The 21,232-nt window shown below is 40.1% G+C and overlaps 1 protein-coding gene across 1 annotated transcript in view; it reads left to right on the plus strand.

Moving 5' to 3' along the window:
• The window catches only part of LOC129108911 (SH3 and multiple ankyrin repeat domains protein 2-like), an 88,722-nt gene that overhangs the window by 43,313 nt on the left and 24,177 nt on the right, over nt 1–21,232 (plus strand). The window contains 1 exon segment of the mRNA XM_054620840.1: nt 1,474–1,598. Coding sequence (XP_054476815.1) covers nt 1,474–1,598 — 125 coding nt within the window.

Here is a 21,232-nt window from a genome sequence, read left to right on the forward strand (position 1 = left end):
ACGCTCCTTGTCCATCTCTCTCCTCCTCCTCCTCCTCCTCCTCCTCCTCCTCCTCCTCCTCCTCTCCTCCATCTTCGTCTCCAAGTCACACACACGCGACACCTGAAGAAACGTCACGTGACAGTCATGTAAGAATGTAAGAAAGCCCCTCGTGAAAGCCTCTCTGGAGCTGGAGGAGCGTTTCCTCTTCCCGTCGGAGGACGAGTTATAGGAAGTGTCACTTGTCAACACTGGTTTCCTCCCAGACCGCAATATTTTCTGTAACCTTCCCAAGAGCAAGAGAGAGAGGGGGGGGGCTGAGACCATGTGTGTGTGTGTGTGTGTGTGTGTGTGTGTGTGTGTGTGTGTGTGTGTGTGTGTGTGTGTGTGTGTGTGTGTGTGTGTGTGTGTCACTTTAAAAACCAGGCAGCAGCAGCTTTTGGGTTGCCCAAACTGAAACCATGGTTGCCAGTTCTGGTCAACTCTTAGACTAATTTAGATGATATCAGAATATACGTCAGCCTCTAAACTCCCATGTGTTCTTTTGTTCTGGTTCTTTGTCGGTTAAAGCGTTGAGCACATCAGGTTGTGATGGTGATTGTCGGTTGAATCAAACAAACTTCATTTGCTTCAGCTTTTATCTAAACAGTTGAATAAATACATCAACGTACAGTACGGTGGTCTGATTCCATTTTTTTCCGATCTCACTATTGCAACAAATATTAAAATGTATTTATTTGGGGTTGCACGTTTGCTGTCTATATTATTTTTATGTTACAAAGTGGTTGCAAATTCTCAAAAATGGCTGCCAATGGCAACCGGGCCACCCTCCTGTAGAGCCCCAGTAACTGAAGAAATGAAAAGGCAACATTACAAAGATTACTTCTAAAATATAATGTTTTGGTGTCCAAACTCTACATTCATTGTTTTTATAATAAGATCAACAGCACTATTTTCCAGCATTAATAGATATTTATCTTTTTGTGTCCGTTACAACAGCACTGAGTGTCAAACATCAATACTTTTAAGCATCAAGTGAAATGTAGCTATGACAATTCTTGAAAGTGAGATAGAAACAACTTGTGTCTTATTCATTCTTATTGTAGAATTAGAGTTTTAATACAGAAATGTCTTCGCTGCCACTTGGAGAAGTATCTGTTAAAAGAAATTACAGTTTTTGTTGCTGGAAAGAGCAATGTTACCATTATCCCTCACTTTAGGTCTTTATGCTAAGCTAGGCTAAAAACATCCAGCTTGTTTTGGTGATTGACACACAGACAATAACTTAATATCAACAGGCTTTTTTCTCAGCGGACATTTTGACTGGTTTTAGTAGGAAAAGAAAAGGCGTTATTAAAACCGTTGGATGACTTTTAGTCTGAGTGGAATGCAAACATGTCCTCACATCGTTTTATTGTCTAACCTGTAGTGTGTTGTAGTTATTGCCTCCTTTCTAACCTCCTCCCCCTTTTCTCTCCCCCCCTCTCTGTGCAGCGGACACGCCCATCGAGGAGTTCACTCCCACGCCCGCCTTCCCCGCGCTGCAGTACCTGGAGTCCGTGGACGAGGGAGGGGTGGCGTGGCAGGCCGGGCTCCGGACGGGGGACTTCCTCATCGAGGTGAGAGCGCTCTTCGTTGTTTTACCTGCGTATGAACTTTAAGGTCGCAGAACCTGGTCCAGAGAATCCTGAGGTGTTTGTGCTTCTTCTGCACGCTGGTCGTTGGCTTAGATTTCTAGTTTCCGTCGTTGTTGTTGGATTGTGCGTTTGATTTCCTGGTTGCTTGCATGTTGGATCTTATTCTGGTGTTGCACAGATACTCGGCTGTAACATAAAATGTACACAAAGCTGCTATTTGCTACTTTGGAATACTGTATGCCAGTTGATCTGAATCCAAATGTCCAAGTGTGGCTGTTTGTGCTGAGTTCAGGGGACGGTCCTGAGGGATTCATTGCTCATTGAAGTCGTTGTGATTTTGTCAAATACCTTTGAAGAAGACCTCCCTGTGTTTAAATCTGTTTTAGCAGAGCTTTATTGTGAAATTGTCAGAGTTGATATCGATTAATTGAATGCAATCAGGTGACTTCTGAATGGGAGAGTGACTCTTTGATGGCAGAGAGCATTGTGAAGCAAAGTGTGCGGACTGTAGTCACGTTTTCATGGGATGAGTTGAAGTCATTGCTCATTGGCCAATGAGAAAAAGACAGATTTGTTTGTTTTGGGTCTTTTATTTGTGAAAATGTTCCTGGTAATAATCAATCTGTTGTTGTTTACATTCTTCTTGCCATAGATCCATTTCATTTAGCCAGGTTCAGTTTGTATTCGATGCAGTAGAACGGAGGATGAGGAGGAAATCTCTCTTCATCTTGACAGTATTTCAAATATCAGGCTGCTGTCAGAGAGCGATGCGTTTATGTGTGTGTATGTAAATCTGTTTTTGTTTTAATATCGCTAATGAATGAGATTTGTGTTTGAATTAAAGAGGTATGATTATTGTCTAATTAAAACAAAGTGGTGCCACTTTTCATCTGCGGATTCACTCGTTTAGTTTATTAGAACTCGTTTCAGCACCAGGAGCTGTCCACCGCGTGACTCAGAACACCAACGTCTTTTCTCCTCGTCAGCGTTTCCAGTCATGGGTTTGAGTTCATACCATTTACACTTGGATTTAAGAAAACTTTAGATTTTCCAATAAGGCTAATTTGTCTCGAGTCACAATCCATAGACCGTATACAGGAAGTGGAGGTAGTCATCATGACGTCACCCATTGGTTAGTGGACGGAAAAAAGAAAAAAGAAAAGTCATTCTTTTATGTGTAAGACCAGTGCATTAAAAACAAAAATATGTATTATTGTTAAAGCCATAGAACTTTATTTCATGATGTAGTTTGACAGAGTTTCCAGTGTAAAACATGCTAGCACTGGCTAACGGTACACTCTACGCTAGCACCTGCCGGGTCACTACTGAGCATGTGCAACTCTCAACATCGATGGAGGATGTACAGATTGTGTTTTTGTTGTTCCTGTGTGGCGTATATGAGCTGATAAATGATATGATAACTTGATATCAGATCGGTTTATAGACTCGAGTACTCTCCGATACCTGGTCCAGTATTTTAGGCACTTCTTTGTTTGATTCTTGCGATATTTGAAATCAAATCTAGTCCCAAACACGTGGATATATTCAGTGTGTTTGTCTCTATGAAGCCTCCACTAATGGAGACTCCGTTGTGTAAGCAGTTGTAAGATTTGATCCCGGGGTTTTCCTCCTAAAGCCTCCGTCGTTTTGATCAAAATGACTCGGTGTAATCTTTAGTGCCGGTGTGTGTTTTACTAATGTGAGCTGGGCGTCTCACTGAAGTGCTCCAGAGTTATGAAATGTCATGTGCTGCACTGTTGTGGATTTCAGTCGGTGCACCCTCGAATATTACAAATCACACCACAGCTGCTGAGAAACGAACCAGAGTCGGAGGGAAAAGCTCATATTCTATTTTGAGCTCTTCTTCCCGTCCGACTGTGTGTCTGTAAGCAGCTCGGCTCTGGGAATGGCTTTATGTTCTGCTTCTGCTAAATGGAGCATCAAATGAGGAGCGCTAACTGTAGTCGTGTCTGCAGCTCTCACTCCTCGACTCTCGTTGGTTTTTATCTCGACTTTCCGTTGGACGCCTTTAAGCATCTCATCCGTCTGCATCGCCCCAAGAACACGTTCACAAAATGCATCAAACAAATCACAAATAAATGTGGACACAAGATGGAATGTGAGCCATCAACAGCTCATATTCTGAAAACGAACGATGATGGCACAACAAGGAAATCTCAAGGCCCGTCTCAAGGTCCCCATTATTAAAATATATAAATATATATTACAGCGCTAATGATGCTACAGCGAAAACACACTGATGAAGTTTTGCAGCTGATTGCAATTATCCATGTGGTAAAGTGTAAAGGTTGCCTTTGTTGACAGAACAATGGAGAGAGGAAAAGATAAATGAAACACTCAGATGAAGAGTTTCAGGTCAAAACTTCAGGAAAGAATTTAAACGTGACAAAGAGAAAAACCAGATTAGTGATTTAGTCCCTGAAGAGGCCAATCACTTCACTGTAACGCCGTCTGTCAGCGCTGATCTCTGTGAACTTGACCTCTGCGCCAAATGTCTGCATCTTACCCAAAGTAGTGGCAGCTTGTTAAAAAAACCTTCTTCGCCTTTTCTTGCAGGACGTTAAGGGTTCTGACTCATGTAGACTACCGGGTCCAACTCAAAGGTGCTGCTCTGCAGGTCACACCCTCCACAGTCAGTCCAGTGACGAGGCTCCTAGTGTGTGATGAGTAGTTTATTCCATGGAAACAGAAATAGACAAAAATGTATCCATAACCAATAATTGACTCGGCTCTGTTCAGTTAAATGAGTATTGGTTGAAGGTAAATTATAACGTTATCATGATGTGTTCACTGTAATCTGTAAAATGTAGTGTTGGTGATGAACTAGAATAAATCCAGCAGTTTGAAGGAGATGTTTTCACATTAATATAAAATAGATATTAGAGATGAATTATGAGCTGTTTAAAAATCCTCTAAGTAGTTTATAATATACATAATGAAAACTACTAACAAGATTTGTTTTAATCAATAAAAATACAGTCTTTTATTTTCTTATCAAGAAAAAAAAACCTTAAAATGGCTGTAACAAAGTAAAAATATAAAAATTTGAGTTTTTGATGGTTTTGATGATTTCTGGGACGTTGGTAAAAAAAGAATACTGGACCAGCTGCTATAATCAAACAACAAAGGGATCTGTATCTGACAATATGGATCATCAATGATCATCAATTGGTATTGGCGGCAAAAAAAATGATAACGTAATGTTTCCTTTATGGATAAAACAAGATTAAACAGGATTTTTATTTTCATGCGGTTTATGTTCCATCCAAACCAAAACTCTCTATCTGACTTCAATTTTTAATTATCCAGAATGTTTTGTGATACCACAGATTCAAAATGAAATATGGGCAAATAAACTATTCATTACATCTGAATGAACCAAACAGCAAAAGAAAAGCCCAGCTATGAATGGTGTCAATAGAGTGTGTGTTTGGTTTGTGATACAACTACTGAAGCAGTGATTCTAGAATAAACAGAAAAGAGGAAAAGAATCATATCTGAGCTCCACTCCTCCATGACCGAGCCAAGATGGATTCAGAAGGAAAAAGGGAAGATGAGACAAAACAACTAAGTGAAAATATCGTCTTGTGGTTGTATTCGTCCGCACATTAAGTAAGTTTAGTGATGCTCCCCAAAACTCAGGTCTGAACCGGTTCTAGAGGAGTAAAACCCAGAGTATCGATAAGGCCGTCCATCCTCTTCCTCTGCAGGTAACGTAAGATTGATCAGAAGAACAGGATCATCAATAATAGATAATCACTTCGTTATTTGTTTAGCTGAGAATGTATTTCAAAATGTTTGGAACTTCTTGTATTTCTGCTCAAGAAAGAATATTTGTTTATATACAAGAATAATAAAGAAATGTGGATTCTCTTTTGAATTAATTGACTTTTTTGCAAAATAGTCCAAAAGAACCGATAAGAATATCGATAAGGAACCGAACCGATAAGCAGTATTAATAATAATAATAATAATAATAATATTAACTTTATTATTATAGTTTACAAAGTCCTTCGACAGACAAGGCAGCAAAAGCAAGACAATTAAACAAAAGAAAGTTTAGACAAACTAAGATAAGACTTCCACCCTGATGAAGATAAAACAGTACAAGAGATGAAACAATAGAAACGATCAATAGGATAAAACTAAACTAAGAAATAAAATGAAATAACAAGTGAGAATGAATAAAATGAATAAAAACAAATGAAATAGATAAAGATAAAATAGTATATTAAAATAAAATGAGATAGTAAAACGAAACATTAAACCGATAATAGTACTAGTATCAATAAAATCCTAACAACACCCATCAATAGTCTGTCTGAAATGTCATCAGTTCATCATTGTATCCTATTAGAATATTGTGTTAAATCATCATAATTAGCAAATTAATTCTTGACATATGACCCAAAAGAGTGTTTAATGAAGTAACAGTGACATTTAACCCGAATTCAATCAGTTCATCTCTGAGTCCAAGTGGACGTTTGTTCCAAATCCAAATGTTCCTGTGACGTCCATGAGGACGGAGGGACGGACAGACGGACTAAATGTGTGTTGGTTGGTGCGGTTGTTTAGTCCTAACGTAGAGGTGATGATGCGGTTGCCATGGCAGCCCGTCGGCTCCAGTGTGTAATCCCTTTAACAGTCCCACATGATGACCTGCAGAACTCGGCCGTTAAACAGATTTAGATTGAAGCTACGTCTCCATGACATCACCACGACATCACCATGACATCACCACGACATCACCACGACATCACCACAACATCACCATGACATCACCACGACATCACCATGACATCACCACAACATCACCACGACATCACCATGACATCACCATGACATCACCACGACATCACCACGACATCACCACGACATCACCATGACATCACCACGACATCACCACGACATCACATCATCACCACCATGACATCACCACGACATCACCACGACATCACCACAACATCACCACGACATCACCACAACATCACCACGACATCACCACAACATCACCATGACATCACCATGACATCACCATGACATCACCACGACATCACCACGACATCACCATGACATCACCACGACATCACCATGACATCACCACGACATCACCACGACATCACCACGACATCACCATGACATCACCACGACATCACCACGACATCACCACGACATCACCATGACATCACCATGACATCACCATGACATCACCATGACATCACCATGACATCACCACGACATCACCATGACATCACCCTGACAGGAGAACCGTCCGTCTTCTTGTCTCCGTCACATGTGACCGATGGAGATTTATACATGACTTGTTCCGATAATGGATTTACCCATAAATATACATTTAAGGGGTTTGAGAATAATCACTCAGAGCCGCTCTTGAAAAAAACCTTGTTTCTTTCACCTCGTTTTTATTAAGTGGAACATCCTTGAAGATGGTGGATCGGTTTTCAGATGGAGGGTTGAAGGACGGGATCAGAGACTAAGACTGGAAACAAGACATCGGCTTTCACATGAGATGAGATTTAAGTATCGCTAACAAGTGGATTGTATTACCAACGAGGGCTGGTTTCATTATTCTATCGTCTTCCCATTCATTTCAAGTTCAGAAGTGTGTGTGTGTGTGTGTGTGTGTGTGTGTGTGTGTGTGTGTGTGTGTGTGTGTGTGTGTGTGTGTGTGTGTGTGTGTGTGTGTGTGTTTAAACATCTGCTTTTGTGTCTGCAAGAGTGCACCTGTTCTCCTTAATGTACATTAGCAGAACATATCCATTTGCATGCATGATTCAGGGCCTCGGCTGAGCATCAATCTTTCATCGCCTCTTACGTCTTGGCATGAGGATGCCTCACGTGCATTTTTCTTTCTACACACGCACACGAGTTGTTGACGTGTTCGAGTGTCTTCGTCTCCGTCAATAACCGGCAGTCTGAGCTTCATATCAATGCGTCCTGTCAACGGGGGAGGACAGGACTTCATACTGACATCATAATCAGCTGTGTGTGGTTGTTTCCTCTCTGGTCTCTCTCTGGTCTCTTGGTCAGCAGAGTGTTTGCTGTGGCGTCGGCGGTCGGTCGTCATGGTTGCTCTCCGTCCTTCGGGATGGTCTCGATGCTGCTGATTAATCCGAAGGCCGAGTTCATCACATGACACGGCGGCTCATTCTAACATGACTCAATGCTGCGCTGCCTTCCTTTGAATCAAACTGTCTCACTGTTTTTTGTCAGATTAAAATAAGATTTAAATTCTTAATACAGGAACTAACTTTCTGCCTGCAGCCTGAATGTTGATGTTCTGTGAAAGCACCATGGAAGATGTCTTTGACAGAAACAGTTAAAACGACTTACTTACATCTTTAAAAAAAGATGCTGTTGCTTGTTTCACTTTTTGTCTAAATTACGTCTGATGAGGAGTGCGTGCAGCTGTCCTCGTGCCTCCAAGTGCAGATGACAAAGCACTTTCTGTTTTTGAGGAGTTAGGAAACCTTCTGAGGATAAGAAAAGCAGATAGATGGGGAAGCCAGTTCAGAGTCGTTCAACTCTCCTCTTTTCAGTCCGACCTCCAACATGAGTTTTCCCTGCCCTCAATAATGTCAAGAATTAGCTCTTAAAAAAGATTAGATCCATCTTCATAACTTTGTTGTCTTTATCTGATGTGAGGACACTTTCAGCCAAATAATAAAACCAGTGGAACCGAAGATAAAACTGGACTTTTGAGGCCGACGTTGACATCAGAGTCTGATGGTGGCACCTTGCATGGTAGCCCTTTCATCAGGGTGAATGATATGTAATATACTACTGATTGTAAGTCGCTTTGGATAAAAGCGTCTGCTAAATGACTGTACTGTAATGTAATGTAATATTTGAGAGTTTACGTTTTAACTAAAGTATAGCAGCTTATATTTTTCAAGAAACAAACATTTTTTAAAGAATCCTGTAAATTTGGTCATAAAATAATTTGGAGCAAGATCACAACATATTTCTCTTCAACTTCCTGTTACTAATCAGACGATAATACATACAAACTGATATTGATTGCCCTAAATATCGCCTGTTGATGTTTGAAAATATCATCTGTGAGTTGCATTTCATCGACGACGAGCTGCAGGAAAATTTAGAGCACATAGAGACACCGAGTCATGTGGGGAACGTTTGTGATGTCACAGGACATCACATGCATAAAGAGTTCACATCCTGTATGTGTGCATCACGTGTGTGTGTGTGTGTGTGTGTGTGTGTGTGTGTGTGTGTGTGTGTGTGTGTGTGTGTGTGTGTGTGTGTGTGTGTGTGTGTGTGTGTGTGTGTGTGTCGGAGGTAGATGGAGTAAAGCACTTACTCTCTTATATAACACACAACTTTGGCCGAGAGAAGAGATGTGTGACCAGAGTAACATGCACATGCATCTGCCTCCTGTGCCCCCAGGTGTGTGTGCATGTGTGTGTGTGTGTGTGTGTGTGTGTGTGTGTGTGTGTGTGTGTGCATGTGTGTGCGTGCACATGTCCTTCTGTCAGATCTCTGCCTCTCTGCTTCTCTCTGAGGACGGCAACGCTGCACACAACTGTCAGCGGTGTGCAGTGAACTAGCACAGGCCGTCCTCAGCATTTCCTCCTCCAAAAGGCTCTTAAAGAACAGGGAGGCTCTCTCTCTCTCTCTCTCTCTCTCTCTCTCTCTCTCTCTCTCTCTCTCTCTCTCTCTCTCTTTCGTAGCCGTGCAGCAGGACGATGAGATCTCTGCAAACGTGTGCAAGCTTTGATTTCTTGAATAAAAAGCCTCTATATTGACGTTGAGGCCCGGCTATGATCTAAGCATATCATGTTCAATCTGATTTCCAGATTAAGAGATTAGTTTTTGGTGTTTGAGCGCAGGAGAATATTAATCTCGTGGATGTTTCCATTGTGCAAAAAACGATTCTAAATCAATATTTTCTGCAGCACTTTTTATGCACACGTTAGATTAGGAGCATTCAAATCAGAAGATGGATTAAATCGTCTAACTTCAGTATTTTGAAAATGATTTCTCACCATGGCCTAACGTGGCGGTAAAAGGTAGCCATGTTCTATTAAAAAACATATTTCTCTTTCTTTTTAAATGTAGTTTTGTGTCTTTCCTATCGCTCGCTGTCTCTCTAAAAGCAGAGAGCCTTAAAACGGAGTTAAATATAGAAGAGAAGCTGCTGTTTGAGAGCAGCGACACAAGCAGACTGTCAAACGCCTGCTTTCTCCTCACTGGGTTTGTTGCAGTCTGACCTCATTTTCAGATCTGGATTCCAGGTTGCACCTAAATTTCTGTGTGGACAGAATTATCTTAACAGACAATTTCACCCAACCTGCGATTTTACTCTTTCTACATGATGTGATATTTGAATTATAACCCTCATTATGCCTTTTATTATTTAAACTCTGTGTGTATTAGATACTCCGTGTTGCACAGGACTTCTTCTTTATATTGCTGCAAAACTTTTTTTGTGTGCTTTGCTCTTGAGCATGCATACTTTTTGTCATTGCTGACCATAGATATCAGTGTTTATTTGTGTATAATAAATGTATTTTACACTCCTGTCTAAGGGGTAAAATAGGTGCAACATAAAAGAAGGTGTACTTCCCTCTGTGGTGCGTAAATCAGGTCTCGTAACACTGAAAAACTGCAGTTTACTTTTTTATTTACAAAGCGTGTCTTAAGGGAGAGGGCAGGCGATACTCTATTTACAAAATCCTATAAAAAAGACAATAAATGTATCTAATAACAAGTCTTATGTTTGAATCACAGCCTGATAGACCTGATGAATACACACACTGTAGTTTATACACCGTCCTGAAGCCATAAATGCTCACTAGAGGACCAAATGTGGATGAATCCGCCACTGAAAATAGTCCCTAACGAATGCAATATTGCCTCCTTTTTGTGTGATTAAAAACCACAATGAGCAGCTATTGTTATGAAATGATTCAGTCTCAGGATCCATAATGAATTTGGAGAATAATAACTGTTGCTTTTAGGAGATTGTAGCGACTTGAAATAGATTATTGGTTGGATATTAGTCACCTGAAACATGTTTCATTATATTCATTTCCTGTTGAAAGAGGATTTTGAGAGTATGAATAACATGTGTTGTGGGATTTCTTTCTTTGATCTGTGATGACTTCATTGATTATAATTTAATGAACTGACCGCTAAGACTTATTTTTTTCCTCAAAGCTCATCACAGAGCAGATGTTGGACTTTAAAGGTCACTTGGAGGTCACACAGCCGAACGTGACCTTCCTCCTCAATCAACAAGATAAAGAAAAAGCAGCGCTCAGAGTTTTCAAATCATCCTGAGAACTTGAGGTTTGTTTAAAAAGACCTGCAGCTATGTTGTTTCTCTGTTTTCAGAGTTTCACTGAAAACCCACCAGAGGAAATCTGTCTATGTAAATATGAGACGATGCTGTGGGAGAGATCATCACACAGAGGAAAGATACCAGAGGAGAAAGTTCTCAGAGCTTCTCCTCGGCCCACTGCAGCGTAGACAGATGGCCCTGTGTGTGTGTGTGTGTGTGTGTGTGTGTGTGTGTGTGTGTGTGTGTGTGTGTGTGTGTGTGTGTGTGTGTGTGTGTGTGTGTGTGTGTGTGTGTGTGTGTGTGTTGTGTTTTTGGCTCTTATACAGCAGTGGCATGACCTCCAAGTGACCTTCAAAGTCAAACATCTGCACTGTGATGAGCTAACAGGAAAAAAGAAAAGTCTTAGCAGTGAGTTCACATTCAATTATAATCAATAAAGTCATCACAGATCAAATTATGACCCTCTGATTCATACTCTTAAATGATTGCATCCCGAACCCGAAACATATTTCCGGTGACTTATTTCAAATCAATATTCTATTTCAAGCCGCTGCAATCTTCTAAAAGCAACAGTTATTATTCTCCAGCTTCATTATGGATCATGAGGCTAAATCATTTCCGAACAATAGCTGCTCATTGTAGTTTTTTATCATACAAAAAGGAGTAAATAGTCAATTCGTTAGGGACTATTTTCAGCGGCGGATGAATCCACATTTGGTCCTCTAGTGCAGTGGTTCTCAAATGGGGGTACGTGAAGGCACTCCAGGGGGTACGTGAGATTTAAAAAATATATATTTAAAATTAGCATCCATTCAAAAATCCTTTAAAAATAGTTATTTAATAAATATTCAATAAAATATAAGTTTAAGTTCATAAACTGAATTCAATGCAACAATGACATTTTCAGTGTTGACAGTTTAATAAATCAGACACTGATGGCAGAGCGCTGTGCATTACATCCTTTTTTCAACCAAAAATGCTTTCAGCTGGAAATGGCTGAAGAAATATTTCACAGGGGGTACATCACTGAAGAAAGGTTGAGAACCACTGAACTAGTGAGCATTTATGGCAGCAGGAGGGTGTTTAAACGACAGGTCTATCAGGCTGTGATTCACACACAAAAAATACATTTATTGTCTTTTCATAGGATTTTGTATACAATAACAAGAAAATAGAGTATCGCCTGCCCTCTCCCTTAAGACACGCTCTGTAAATAAATAAGTAAACTGCAGTTTGTGTCTTTGTTCGCACACCGTGTGCCAGTACATTTGTGAGCAGATTCTGAAGGGCTCACCTGCACTGGTGTATTCATCCTTACTGTGCAGTTTATTACCCATGATGCATCTGTTTTTCACAAGTCAAATGCCTCTGAGATCTGAGAGACGATTCTGAAGAGACGGAAGTAGCGAGGAATATTTGTTCCTCGCTACTTAAAGGGACAGTTTTAAAAGGTACAGTTCACCACTAAATCAATAATACACATTTGCCCTCCTACCTGTAGTGCTGTTGGTCCATCTAGATTGTTTCGGTGTGACTATTTGTTTACATACAAGAATAATAAAGCAATGTAGATTATTTTCTTAAAAACTGTCTTCTTTTCTCACAAAATAATCATAAAGAACCGATAAGAAGCACCGATAAGAGTGCTTCCATAAAATCCTAACGATACCCATCCCTAGTAAAGAGACAAACACGTTTAAGAGGAGAGTGAATATTGTATAAATCTGCTGGATGTGTAAACCACACATTCACCCTATCAATGTCAGTGCTGTGTTTACAGCTTGTCCCTCAATAGCAAATAAAACTAAATCATTACCAATTTCTGAAATGTCAATAAGAAAACGTTTCCATCATCTACCTTTATGCGAATATATCATCGTATCATCTGCATACGATGATATCCGTGTTTTATCTCCATCTCGGATGACATTATTTGTACATGTGTGTCTTGTTGTTTTTTTTTTTTCAGACGATGATATGTTACATGTTCAAGTTCACTTGAGTATTGCTTTTTTTTGCTTTTTTTTTTTTTTTTTGCTGTGAGAACCCAGGAAGCTTCAGCCTTTGGGGCTTAAAATGTGTGAAGACTGAAGGAACCGTTCACCATCATCATCATCAGCTATTTACTCGCTACCCTCTTCAAACACTTAATCAATACCTCTCAGTGGAGCCTCTCACATGCAGCTGTGTGCACACAAACCCCAGGTCGCCACGCGCTGGAATCACACGGCGTTCAGTCTTAAAATAACACCGAGTGGAAGCGTCGTTTCCCATCAGATTATTTATTTATAGGTACAGCTCACAAAAGAGCAGCTCCCCGCGCTCTCGCTGCTCAGGGAGCTGCTCTTTATTTTCTTTTTTTTTAAAAGAAACCACAACACCGTCAAAATATGGCATCAGACTAAAACCTTTTTTAAGATGGCTGCACTGGGAGGAGAAAGAAGTTGGGGGGGGTGGCGAAGCGGTCCATTGATAAAAAAACCAACTAATTAAGTCCACATTTCCTGACGAATGGTACGATCCACCCTCCCAACCCCCCCCCCAAAAAAAAACACTCTGACAACGTTCCCAGCACCGCTTCCACCTCCAGCGGTATCACGCAGCAACTGTCGCCTAGCAACCGGGAACATGTTGTGCCTCACTGTGTGCACGGTGATAATGCAGCTTTTTTTATGTGAGTGAAGCTCAGCCTCAGAGATTTGGGGAGACGGAGAGTCTGAAGTGTAGATTTTCTGGAGAGGAGAGGATGTGAGGACAGACGGAACGATGATGATGATGATGATGATGATGATGATGATGATGATGATGATGATGATGATGATGATGGTGGTGATGATGATGGTGAAGGAGGGCTGATTCAGTGTCTGTCAGCAAGAATAGGAAATTTCTGTCAGAAACAGTTTATTACTTTTTGTTTGCGAGTACAAATGCACATGCAAGGAATTTGGCTTGGTGGTTGGTGCGTGACAATAAAACACAATTTAAAAATAAAAAATAAGAACATTTACAATAGAATATGATAAACAAACAAAAGAATTAAGAGTACGTTAGAAGTATGTAATCCATCTTCCAGGAGAATTGAGAGTTGTGAGGTGGTTGAAACCTGTTTTTGCACTAACTTGATGCCAGTGTTGCCAGGTTGGACTGGTTTTCTTCCAGTTGGGCTACTTTTGATTAAGTTGGTCTGGTAGATACAATTTTGGCTGCTTTTGTCAACATTTTCAAGTTGAAAATATTGTGAAAACGATATTATATAAAAATATATTTATAAAATTTGTCATATTATTGACTCGTTTATTTTGAAATATATTTGATTGACATGATTTATAGCCGATGTCATTATTGACATGCCTGACACTTTTTGGTTGTCTCTTTGTGGTTTGCGATAACCTAATAAACATTTCATCTTTGGTTATTTGATGCAGATATGAAGCTTGGTATGCTTATGACGGGTTTTCTATTGCGTATGTAATTATTTTAGGGTTTAACGCAGATTTCTGGAAAGGTTATGATTTGGGTTTTTACTGAATTGGGCAGGTTGTAAGTTGTGATTGGGCTGGAAAACTAGTAATCTGAGCTGGTGACACTGCCTCATATTCTTACAGTAACCATGTATTTTATTTGAGCTGATTAATCTGTACTATTGATAAAGGGTAACTTTGTTCTTTTTTAACCTGGACCTTATTTTACTATGTTTTTATGTCAATTTTTGAACTTGGTCCAGTACTGAAGGAGAGCTGCAGTGCGATCTCTCAGAGCAACTCGTCACCATCAATGTACGTCCACTATAAGTGCTTTTCTCTCCACTGAGATTATTATTATAAGTGTCTGATATCTTATAAGTGCTACTAAGAATAGGCTAATAAATGAAAGCTAATCACTTTGCTAATCATTTAGCTAGCTGAGAATGTATTTTAAAGATTTTTGAACTTCTTGTATTGCTGCTCAAGAAAGACTATTTGTTTACATACAAGAATAATGAAGAAATCTTGATTATTTTCTTAAATAATTGCCTTTTTTTCTCACAATATAATCAAAAAGAACCAATAAGAGTATTGGTAAGAAACCAAACCAATACGCAGAATCGATAAAAGTACTCGTATGGATAAAATCCTCACAATACCCATCCCTACCTACAACCTAAATCAATGCTCTGAATATGGAATAGAGAATCTCAAACTTATTCAAACACAAAGATTTGAGGGAAACAAATACGGTGTGAGGACAGGAGTGGGTGTGAGCTCGGAGCCGTGATGAAGACGTGGGTTCAAGCTTGTCGTTGCTTCATGGTCTGTTTGGATCTGTGCCAGTAGGACAAGGCGGTAGTGAACCACCATGAACCCTCCATCAGTGGACGAAAGTGATCCCGACCTCGTGTGTCGGTGTGTTTCTGGTGGAGCTGATGTGTCGGGTTGAACCACTGAAGGAATGTAGGACTGCATGCAGAGTGTTGGTGTGTGTGTGTGTGTGTGTGTGTGTGTGTGTGTGTGTGTGTGTGTGTGTGTGTGTGTGTGTGTGTGTGTGTGTGTGTGTGTGTGTGTGTGTGTGTGTGTGTGCCCTAACATGTGCTGATATTCAGCTACATGATTCATCAGAGTCAAGACTCTTCTAACTAGGACTCTGAGTCATCAGAATAAAACTCTTGTCTCCATCTTCTCAGCCTCCTCTCATCCTTTTTCAATCCTTCACTTTATTCTTCTTTAGGTTTTTCCTGTGTCTCTCTCTTATACACACACACAAACACACACAAACACACACACACAGTTTTCTGTCTGTATATTTCTGTATTTAATGAGCCTGCTTTGATGTACTCCAGCGTCCTACAAGGAGGAAAACACACATGCTCAGAATTCAGAGAGCTCTCACAGTCTGAGATGTAGATCAGCTCCATGTTTCTAATGCTGCTGCCTGTGTGTGTGTGTGTGTGTGTGTGTGTGTGTGTGTGTGTGTGTGTGTGTGTGTGTGTGTGTGTGTGTGTGTGTGTGTGTGTGTGTGTGTGTGTGTGTGTGTGTGTGTGTGTGTGTGTCCTCACGTTCTACACTTGTTTTTTTTACTGCACAAAGGAAAAATGTGTCTATGGTCATATAAATTTGTCGTTAAATGTCTTTTATTTGTATTGTCTCTTATGGTTTTTTTCTCTCTTTTCCTGAGTTTATTTAGCAGAATACTGTGTTATCTTGTCCTCCAGCAACAGTCTATGGAAGCAGGGTGCTGTTCATATGTATTGATTATTCTATTGGCGTACTTTAAACCCATCAAAGTAAAGCTTTGTTTATACCTACGCAGCACGAGTCCCCGCTGACGTCTGAAACATCTGAAGACAAACTAAAAGAAGTGTAAAGAAATAAAAAGACAACGAGTGTAACTTATAGATATGTTCATAGACTGTAGGTATAACCAGCAAAACACCATAAACCATCCTCCACAATGATTAGGAGGGATTGTAGTTATCTGTAAACTCATATCTCATATTCATGGACTACTTTATTACCTTTGCACAAATCCTGCAAAGAAAGAAGTCGAGTATTAAATGTATTATAAAGAAACAAAGGTTGAATATTCTGTAAACTATTTGATTTTGGCTGCAAAATATTTACTCAAATGTATATTTTGAAGACTTCCTGTTTCTGAAGCATCTAAAAACAAATTGTCCTTTGTAAAATCCTCAGAAATGTAAATATTGTTTTTATTAGTAAACTATTTGTCACAGTCACGTGATCTTGTGCGTCAAATTACAAATAATCAGAGATGCACGACCGGCCGTGATTACATCATTTTCTCTCATAAATGAAGCTTTACAGTGTGTTGCAATAGTATTCATGCCTCCTCCAGATGTTCACCTTTTTTGTTGCATTATAACCTGGAATTAGAACACATATTTAAGTGAAATTAGAAAAAATAATAATACATTTGCACGCACCACTTTTACATTTAATTTCACCTAATTTTTGATTATTTTTGTGTAAAATCGCCAAGGGGATAAATACTTTAATTGCATATTATCTAGAAGGCATTGTGGGTTAGATAGACAATGTCATACATACTACTATGAACACCAGCAGCTCAAATATTATGTTACAGTTTTAAAGGATTATTTTGTTATTTTCTTCCTTAAATATATCGATATCTACCGTTTACCCCAGTGAAATGTCAGGAGGTTATACAAATAATAGATACCACCCTAACACGAGTCAGCAGTAGAGTCAGCTTTACAGTTTGAGTCACGTATAAATACTCTCATCTGTATTTATGTCACTGCGGAGGGATCAGCTGACCTCTGATCTGCTCTGACAGCCCGGATTAGCGGCGTGTCTTCGGAGCGCGGCGCCTGTATCGGTCAGATTATAATTGATTAACCGGATTAGAGGCCGTCAGTGAGTTAGGGACGACGGCCTGGCATGAGATCGGGCCGAGCGATGGGATGGATTCAGGGCGTGTTGGGCTAAATGGGCCGGATGATGCTTAATGTGGGGGAACTATTGTAATGGTTATGATGATGATAATGGCTTTTGAATCGGCCCTTCTGCTCCGTGTGACGGGAGGACGGCTCTTTAATTCGTGTGTGTGTGTGTGTGTGTGTGTGTGTGTGTGTGTGTGTGTGTGTGTGTGTGTGTGTGTGTGTGTGTGTGTGTGTGTGTGTGTGTGTGTGTGTGTGTACTATTGATTAAACTGTAAATGTTCAGCCATAAAGCTGTTGGTTCAAAGCTGTTTTTATTTCTTGTAGTTGTTGGTTCAGGATCGTTTTTTGCAGTTTATGGCCTTCAGGCTTCATGCACTCACTATCTCTCTCACTATCTCACTCACTATCTCTCTCACTATCTCTCTCACTATCTCACTATCTCCCTCCCTATCTCTCTCACTATCTCTCTCACTCACTATCTCACTATCTCACTCACTATCTCTCTCACTATCTCTCTCACTATCTCACTATCTCTCTCACTATCTCACTCACTATCTCTCTCCCTACCTCACTCACTATCTCACTCACTATCTCACTCACTATCTCACTCACTATCTCACTATCTCACTCACTATCTCTCTCACTATCTCTCTCACTATCTCACTATCTCTCTCACTATCTCTCTCACTATCTCTCTCACTATCTCTCTCACTATCTCACTCACTATCTCACTCACTATCTCTCTCACTATCTCACTATCTCACTCACTATCTCACTATCTCTCTCACTATCTCACTATCTCTCTCACTATCTCTCTCACTATCTCTCTCACTATCTCTCTCACTATCTCACTATCTCACTCACTATCTCTCTCACTATCTCACTCACTATCTCTCTCACTATCTCACTCACTATCTCTCTCACTATCTCACTATCTCACTCACTATCTCACTCACTATCTCACTCACTATCTCACACTATCTCACTCACTATCTCACTCACTATCTCACTCACTATCTCACTCACTCACTATCTCACTATCTCACTCACTCACTCACTATCTCTCTCACTATCTCACTATCTCTCTCACTCACTATCTCACTATCTCACTCACTATCTCACTCTCTATCTCTCTCTCTCTCACTATCTCACTCACTATCTCACTACTCTCTCTCACTATCTCACTATCTCACTATCTCACTCACTATCTCACTATCACTATCTCACTCACTCACTCACTATCTCACTCCCTATCTCACTCACTATCTCACTCACTATCTCTCTCACTATCTCTCTCACTATCTCTCTCACTATCTCACTCACTATCTCACTCCCTATCTCACTATCTCACTCACTATCTCACTCACTATCTCACTATCTCGCTCCCTCACTCACTCACTATCTCACTCCCTCACTCACTATCTCACCATATCACTATCTCACTCACTCACTATCTCTCTCACTCATCTCACTCCTCACTTCTCACCCTATCTCATTCACTCACTATCTCACTCACTCACTATCTCACTATCTCACTCCCTCACTCACTATTTCATTCCCTCACTCACTATCTCACTCCCTCTCATTCACTCACTATCTCACTATCTCACTCCCTCATTCACTCACTATCTCACTATCTCACTCCCTCAGTCATTATTACACTCACTTTTACACACACTCACTCCCTCATGTGTCACCTACGTATGTCACACCAGCGTCATTAATTGTGTGAACTAATCATCCTTCAAATAATAATAAATGAAATATGCAGATAATCTAAAACCTTTTATAAATTAACTGAGAATAACTTTAACAACCATTTAACCAAATGTTCAATAAACCAATCAGCACAAAGTCCAGACTCTTAAAACACTAACATTCTAGTTTATCCAGACAAAATCATAAACTAGTTCTATATTTCACATATTTAACGGGGCTGTTTTTTGTGTGGAACATTTTTGGGGTCTGAAGGAGTCCAGACGAATAAACAGCTTCAGAATGTGACAAACTTTGCTGCAAATATTTAAAAATTACAGAAGACAAAATTTGGATTAATTGTGCCGCCCCACAGTTTGCAGCAGCTGAAGTCTTGACGTTGAGAAGTAGTGTAGTGAAGCACAGCTTGCAAAATGTTAATTAACAAATGAAAAGCCAATTATAAAGCTTCATTTTGTTGAGCCATTATGGAAATGAAATGATTACTCTGGAAAATAAAGGACAAAAAAAGAAAAATGAGACATTGTGAAAGTAGGGACGGTGGAAAGGAATATTCATGGTTAAAAATCTGTCCTGATGCTTGTAAAGCAGGTTCGAAACGCAGAAGAAAATATTCACGAGTGTGTGTATGTTCACGTGAGTGTGTGTGTGTGTGTGTGTGTGTGTGTGTGTGTGTGTGTGTGTGTGTGTGTGTGTGTGTGTGTGTGTGTGTGTGTGTGTGTCCATCCTTCAAGCGTTGTTACATAACAGGGTGAAAAGACGGAGCAGGTTACATAAGGCTATAGTGTTGTAGTGTTGTAGTGTGTGTGTGTGTGTGTGTGTGTGTGTGTGTGTGTGTGTGTGTGTGTGTGTGTGTGTGTGTGTGTGTGTGTGTGTGTGTGTGTGTGTGTGTGTGCGGTGGAGCACGACGGAGGGAACACGAGGTCACGTTCAAACAGCTGTTGGAGCATTTCTCTCTAATTATCAGAAACGTCCGCCCTCGTGAACGCCGGATTACTCGCTCTCCCAGAGTCCTCCTCTCTGTCTCCATCACTCACATCCTACACTCCAGCTTCCTCTTCCATCGTCTCCATCCATCATTCCTCCCTCCATCTGACCCCTCCTCCTCTTTTTGTCTGGAGGAAGAGAGGAGGAAGGGGGCGGAGCTTGTATTGAATCAGAGCAGCAGTAACGAGATTAAAAACCACCCATGTGGACGCGCATGTGTTAGAGAGAGAGAGAAAGCATGAAATGTGTTTGTGATGCGATATGTTTTTGGGTAGCTGAGCTGTATGTGACCAGCTGGTATCACACACACACACACACACACACACACACACACACACACACACACACACACACACACACACACACACACACACACACCTTTAATCACAAACCATCACAGCTGATTTTTTTTTTTTGCAGTAATTATTTTATTTTTTGGGCAACTTGTTCTGACTGTGTTTGAAGTCTGACTGCGAGGGCAGCGGCCGTCCGACAACATGAATATTGTAATTATGAAGAATGGCGGGAGGACAGGAGGAAAGCGATAACACCCCCCCTCCTCATTTGCATATCCGTGGTCAGGTTTAAAAACAGAGTGTTGTGAGTCGCTTTCTTCTTCTTTTCACCTTTAGAGAAATAAATCAGAACAAAAACTGTCAAACATCTCCAGTTTATTCCCATTTAGGACAAAAAAAACATAAATCTTGAGAAGCTGCATCTAGTGATGACAAAATTGGCCTTCTGATGATACTAATTGATTAATCAACTTATCGTTTAACCTCAATCATTTGTTGAACATTGTATATTAATGCTGAGTGCACAGTTAGTGAAGTAACAGTATACAAAAGTCATGGTTAGCTCATGCTCCGTTTTAGGAGTCATGGTTCATTACAGCGGAAAAGAAAAACCAAAATGTGTAAAGATACAATTCTAGACAGTAGAAAAACAAACAATCCTCTTTCTGGGGACTGAGATATCATTTTGCCTGCTTGCAACTTTGGTAAAGTATTTTAAAAAATGAATAATAATAAACATTTCAAAGACTTCTTTGTGCAAACTCGGAACAAACAATTTCCCAAAATGCATCAGGTCACAATTGGCTGTAAAACTGAAAAGCATCTCTTGTGCTGTGAAACTGAAAATACTAAATGCATAGAATAATTTAAA

The sequence above is a fragment of the Anoplopoma fimbria genome, chromosome 2 (genome assembly GCF_027596085.1).
Source record: "Anoplopoma fimbria isolate UVic2021 breed Golden Eagle Sablefish chromosome 2, Afim_UVic_2022, whole genome shotgun sequence".
NCBI lineage: Eukaryota > Metazoa > Chordata > Actinopteri > Perciformes > Anoplopomatidae > Anoplopoma > Anoplopoma fimbria.